The sequence below is a fragment of the Ailuropoda melanoleuca genome, unplaced genomic scaffold (assembly GCF_002007445.2).
Source record: "Ailuropoda melanoleuca isolate Jingjing unplaced genomic scaffold, ASM200744v2 unplaced-scaffold4897, whole genome shotgun sequence".
Classification (NCBI taxonomy): Eukaryota; Metazoa; Chordata; class Mammalia; order Carnivora; family Ursidae; genus Ailuropoda; species Ailuropoda melanoleuca.
In genome coordinates, this window is record NW_023221580.1 from 1 (window position 1) to 6,075 (window position 6,075).

At 61.9% G+C, this 6,075-nt stretch overlaps 1 protein-coding gene across 1 annotated transcript; it reads left to right on the top strand.

Annotated features, from left to right (window-relative positions):
- The first annotated feature begins 11 nt into the window (after positions 1-11).
- Positions 12-2,458, top strand: LOC100466491 (glutathione S-transferase P). Its single transcript, XM_034651879.1, has 5 exons — positions 12-383; positions 506-593; positions 1,756-1,859; positions 1,952-2,059; positions 2,204-2,458. The coding sequence occupies exons 1-5, from the start codon at positions 48-50 to the stop codon at positions 2,390-2,392; spliced, it is 825 nt and encodes a 274-aa protein (XP_034507770.1). The 5' UTR covers positions 12-47; the 3' UTR covers positions 2,393-2,458.
- Positions 2,459-6,075: the final 3,617 nt, after the last annotated feature.

Consider the following 6,075-nt stretch of genomic DNA (forward strand, 5'->3'; position numbering starts at 1 on the left):
GGGGGCGGGGGCGGGGGCGGGGCCAGGTCGGGCTTTCCCAAGGCTGCATGCTCTTGGTGCCCTGTCTGGCTGTCCTCGGTCCATCTTCCTCTGTTCCCACCCTGAGGCACCACGGGCTGGGGTCTGCGCCCACTCTCCAAGACAGTGCTGGGGCCATGGTCTCCACTGTTTCTCCGTGGTTTATCTTCGAGTTTCTGTCCCATGCCCACACTCTCCAGGGCGCTGTGAGGCTGGGGTCTCTGCACACATCCCACCACCCTGTTCTGCCTCCCCCAGGGCGCTGCGAAGCCATGCGCATGCTGCTGGCTGATCAGGGCCAGAGCTGGAAGGAGGAGGTGGTGACCAAGGAGACCTGGCTGCAGGGCCCGCTCAAGGCCTCCTGTGTGAGTGACGCATCCTGGTAGGGGGCAGGCGCTGGGTTTTTTGTGGGACAAAACTGGGGTGGGGTCAGCTGAGCTCAGTATCCGTTACTGACCCATGCCGCACGCCCCCCCCCCGCCCCCAGCTGTATGGGCAGCTCCCCAAGTTCCAGGACGGAGACCTCACCCTATACCAGTCCAATGCCATCCTGCGACACCTAGGCCGCACCTTTGGTGAGTTCTGAGGTCGCGGGCAGCCCAGTCCTGCAGAGTACCCCGTGGGTCCCACTCGGACCCTGAGAACCAGAGTTCCGCCCATCCGGAGGACAGGCCAGATGACCCTAGAGGAAGGGGCAGGACCTGGGTTACGGGGTCTCTGCCAGCCAGACGGTGCCAGATGCATTCACTGTGCCCGTTTCCTGGAAGACAACTCCGAGGAGGCAGCCAGCCTCCACACGTGTGCTGGGGTAGGCTAGAGGCCACTGCAGGTGCGGCCAGGGCCTTCACAGTAGACCTCCTGCCCTTTTTTTCCTGTCTTGGCCTCTCTTGAATCTAGAAAACCCCCACACGAGGCACAGTGAGCAAGCCTGTGGCCTTGTTACAATGGTGGCAGGAATATGGCCGAGAGAGGTAGCTGCCTCTTTTTGGGCTAACGTTGGGGGGTTTAGACGAGCCCTAGGTCCCAGCAGGACGTTGCAATCAGGGAAGGGGACAGAGGAGTCGTGGTGGCAGCCGGGCGAAGCCTACCCTGACTTCTGCAGGACCCAGGGTGGGAGGACAAAGGCCTCTGGCTACGGCCTGCCACCTCCTCCTGCCTTTGTGCTGCCCTCACTGCACATGGACCCGCCAGTCCCCACAGCCGGGTTCTGTCCCGGCTCCACAAACAGCCGCCCCTCAGGCCCAGAGGCCCAGCGCGCACACACCAGAGGCTTGGTTCACCCTTGGAGGCAGACAGATCCGGGGGAGGGGGCTTGAGGCCATTTGGGCAGGGAATTCCTGAGTCTCAGGATGAGACTTAGGATGTGACTGAGGAGGGGCGTGGTCCTCAGCTGGGCATGTCTCCTTGGGCTCTATTTTTTATTTTATTTTTTTAAGATTTTATGTATTGATTTGAGAGAGTATGAGAGCTAGAGCAAGCTCCGGCTTGCAAGCAGTTGGAGGGGCAGAGAGGGAGGGGGAGAGATGAGCAGACCCCACGCTGAATGCAGAGGCCCGATGCAAGGCCCGATCCCAGGACCCTGAGATCACGGCCCAAGCTGAAATCAAGAGTTGGTCGCCCAACGGGCTGAGGCTCCCCTTGGGCTTTTGAAGATGGGCGGCGCGGGCCCTCCCACTTGAGGGACCCGGGTGCCCCAGCCCGAGGCCTGCCTGACGCACTGCCTGGTTGCCGGCCCAGGGCTCTACGGCAGAGACGGGCGGGAGGCGGCGCTGGTGGACATGGTGAATGATGGCGTGGAGGATGTCCGCAGGCGCTGCAGCTGGCTCATCCACCATGGTGACGTGAGCAGGGGCGGGCGGGCGCTCGGGGTGGCCTGGGAGGGCACCCTGGCCAGGTATGTGGGGGGCTGCCACTGGATCACTGCCCCTTGCAGGAGGAGGGCAAGGCCAAGTATTTACAGGAGCTGCCTGGGCACCTGAAGCCTTTCGAGACCCTGCTGACGCAGAACCAGGGGGGCCAGGCCTTCATTGTGGGCGACCAGGTGAGCGCTGGGTCCGGCCCACGGTAGATCCATTTCTCAGAAGGGCACACTGAGGCCCAGAGGGGCAACATGGGAGGTTTGCTGGAGCAGCCAGGGTCCTGGCTCCCTCCAGCCCCTCGCCCTCTCCTGACCCCTGCCCTGCAGATCTCCTTCGCGGACTACAACTTGCTGGACCTGCTGCTGAATCACCAGGTCCTGGCCCCTGGCTGCTTGGACTCCCAGCCCCTGCTCTTGGCCTATGTGGCGCGCCTCAGCGCCCGGCCCAAGCTCAAGGCCTACCTGGCCTCCCCCGAGCACGTGAACCGCCCTGTCCATGGAGCCCAAAAGATGTGAGCCTACTCAGCCTCCCCTGGGAGAAAAGGCTGCCCTTTACAGCCAATAAACATCGAGAGAGGAAAGGTGTGCTGTGGTTCCCTGCAGGGCTGGAGGACACGGGGGTGGGGGGGGCCTGCCTCTTCCCAGGCCGCCTTGGGAGGACAAGGGTTGGGCTGGGCATCTGGGCCCTGGAACAGAATTAGGCGTCTGAGCTGCCAGGAGACAGAGTAGTTCCAGGTCCAGACAGGAAGATGAGACTCTGAGCCTTAAGGATCCACCCCAGAAGACTTCCTGCAGGTGGGAGGTCCCCTCGCTGGGGGCATGCGTGATGACAGCCACCCGGGGACCCATCAGTCTGTGAGAAGAGCAGCTGCTCTGACATCCGAGAGTGCCGCAGTGGGTATGGTCAGATGGACCCTAGGAGGGGAAGCATGAGTGTGGCTCCTTCTCGGGTGGTACCCAGGGTCACCCCCAGGTGGTGCGGCAGGTGGCCAGAGGGGCCCAGCAGGTGTGTGACTGAAGACAAGCCTAGAGTTCCAGGTGGCCCAGCTGCCTGGGGACCGAAGGAGGATGGAAGATCCCCTTGGCTCCTGCAGCCTCTGCCAGCCCCCCGGTGGAAGTGTCCTGCCACCGTCTGGAAGAGCTGTGGCTGCCTCCTGCTTGGCTCCCTCAGCCGGCACCTACCGTCCGCTCCCTGAGCAAGGCGGGGTCGGACAGTTCCAGACTGCCTGGCGTTCCCAGTGCAAGCCTGCCTGGGGCTCCTTGCTGCCCTGCGGACAAAGGCCGCAGCCTGAGAGCCTGCCAGGCATTCCTTCACAGGTACTCTCCACTCTCCAGAACATTCCCCACTCTGCCCTGCTCCGTTCACCTGCTGCCCCTCCCTGCCTTTGTCCCTGAAACCTCGGCTAGCACTTTCCCATGCGCTCGCTGCCCCATCTCTGTTCACGTCACAGCCCCTTGGCTCCACTCTGGAGTCCTGTCCTGCCCGGTTGTTTCCCCTCAAACCCCCCTCCTGTGAGGTCAGAGATCAGATCTGGTTCATTTCTGTCCTCCTGGCCCTGGGTGAGGTGGCTGAATCTGCTTTACCTGTCAGGGACTACATGTGCTAACACCAGCAAGGGCGGGCTGTGTCCCACGCCACCACCTCCGTGGGGCAGGCTGCGGGGCCATAGCAGCGAGCTTGCTCTCTCTCCAGCCGGGTCTGTCTTACTAGAGTCTTCTGTCAGAGGCCTGCCTGAGTTCACAGGCCTGGTGCTCTCACCGCGGTGCTGGCCCCATGGTGGGAGCTTAGTCATCTCATCTAACCCCCTCAAGGGAGGAAACCAAAACTCAGGAGTGAGGCAGTAAGGCGACTTGTCCACGGCCACACAGCTCAAACCGGACAGGCAGCGTTCAAACCCAGTCTGAGGGACTCCCAGGCTTCTCAGGGGGTCCTCAGAGGGAGTTGAGGGCCAGAGGAGAGAACAAGAGGCCAGTTTCGGGGAGCAGGAGTGACCCAGGAATAGGCAGGTGCCAGAGGCTAGCAGTGGCTCCTGGTGGAGTGGGCAGGGACACCGGGCTCCCCTGCGGAGGCCAGCCCGCTGCAGTGCGCACTGGGAGTGGACTCCAGCACTGGGGAGCCACTGCAGGCTTTCGAGCAGGAAGGTGACGTGAAAGAGAACAGGTAGGAAGAGGAGCCTCAGTGCTCAGGAGGCCGTGGGCGTCATGGAACTCGATACCCTCACCCTACAGATAGGGAAACTGAGGCCCAGAGAGGGGTTCACTGAGAAAGGTGAGTGTGCTACTCCCAGGCTGGAGGCCTGGCTGCCCCTTAGAGGAGCCAGTGCAAGACAGGCTTCAAGCAGAGGGCTCGTGGGGAGGGTCTTTCGTGTGTTGGATTTGGGGGACTGGTTGGCAGTTCGGGTTTCTAGAGGACAGCTGGCCTCTGGATGAAAGGCACCAGCAAGGGCCCATCGGTCCCGGAGAGGACAGGGGTACGACCCTGAAGCTCTGGTTGGCCTGGAGGGACAGTCTGTGGTCCTGCTGGGTTTCGTAAGCCTGCCCGGGGCGACTGCAGGGCAGGGCTGAGGCCTGGGAGCCTCCTCCGTGCCCCGTGTCCTGAGCCCTCCACAGAGCGTGTTTAGCTCGCAGGCAGCCCTGGCCCGTGGCTTGTGGTGGGGAGCGCAGAACCTTGGGCCACGGCGGTTCCCTGCGCAGGCAGGCAGGACGACGGCCACAGGAGGCCACAGAACCGGCCCGGGGGACCGTCGGGTATCCGGTGGGTTCCAGGGCAGCAGGAGGAAAGTTGCTCTTTTGAAAGCTTCCTGTGACCAGCTCCCGTCTTCTGTGGGGTGCCTGGGCTGGGCAGTTTGGTTGTGTAGCTCTGTGACCCCAAGGAGATGGCTAGCCAGGAGGAGGGACTCCGGAGAGTGGCAGGGCCTCTGTTTGGGCAGCTGAGGAGAGGCTGGGGGCCCCTCCAGCTGGAGAGGTGACACGTGACCCCCCAAGGTGGAGCCTTCTCCAAGCAATGTCCCAAGCGCTTCCCATATATTAACTCGTTTAGTCTTCACTGAAGAACCCGCCTAGTAGATGTTATTAATATCCCCATTTTACAGATGAGGACGGTGAGGCCCAGAGAGGTGAAGTAACCCGCTCAAGGACAGACAGCTGGTTAAGGGGCCACGGCAGGATTTGAACTCAGGCTCTCCGGCCCCACAGCTTGTGCTCGGAATGACTCTGCCATAGGGGGGCTTGAGCCCCTATTTTTTCATATTCTGGCACAGGGTGACTGCACTTACCAAGCCCCTGTGGTAACTCTGGTGACCCCTCTAATTATACGGGGGGACAGGAACCCTAACAGAAAGGTTGGGCTTCCAGCCCGTCAGGGGTGGAAGTGGGACTGGTTCCTGTTTGATGCCTGGAACATTCAGGGACTGCTGACTGGGCTTGCTCCCCAGGGATTACAGACCAGGAGCTCCCGGTCCTCAAGGAGCGGCCGTCGAGTCAGATGGGGGTGGCACCAAGGGGGTCGATGTCAGTTCACCTAAGGCAGCTCTGGGAGGGTGGGGATGAGGGGTGCGGGGAGTGACCCCAGACCTCAGGGGTACATCTCAAGGCTGCCTCAAGGTCTTGGGCTCAGGTCTCAGCTTGTGTGTCTCACCGTCCCCCCCCACCCCACCACACCACCTTTGGTCCCATCCCTCCCTGCATCCCGCCTGCACCACTTTCTCCCAGCTCTGTTAGGGTTCCGGATGACTCTGACTTGGGCTCCCTTCCACTGCCCCCCCTTCCACCTGCCATGCCTCTTCCCTACCACGCCTTGTGAGCTGCCGGAGGACTCTCCCTGCCCTGGCCTGGGACCCTGGGACCCTTACCCACCCGCGCAGCCGGGGACAAGCAGCCAGTCCTTTACAGGCCTCCTTCCTCTGGTGACATCGCTCTGCGCACAGAGTCCCCCACTGCCTGACCAGGCGCCTCCAATAGCCACACACGCGGCCAGTCGTGAAACCTGCATTTCACAGATGAGAAAACAGGTCGGAGCTAAGCAGCACGCCAGCCTTCTTTCCCAGACTGCCCCCGAAAATGCTCTCCCAGGGGCTCTGGACACATCCAGTGGTCAACGAAGCGGCTTTTAAAATGTTCATGTTAGTTAAATGCTAAATATCCTGACTGAAATCACGTCTGAGCCACGGGGATTTTGGAAGCGAGAGCAGGGGTCCTGC

Bases quoted from the DNA above. Each gene is read 5' to 3' on its own strand.
- LOC100466491 (XM_034651879.1), top strand. From the start codon at position 48: ATGCTCTTGGTGCCCTGTCTGGCTGTCCTCGGTCCATCTTCCTCTGTT. The intron at 384-505 runs GTGAGTGACGCA...CCCCGCCCCCAG, and splicing joins GCCCGCTCAAGGCCTCCTGT to CTGTATGGGCAGCTCCCCAA. The intron at 594-1,755 runs GTGAGTTCTGAG...TTGCCGGCCCAG, and splicing joins ACACCTAGGCCGCACCTTTG to GGCTCTACGGCAGAGACGGG.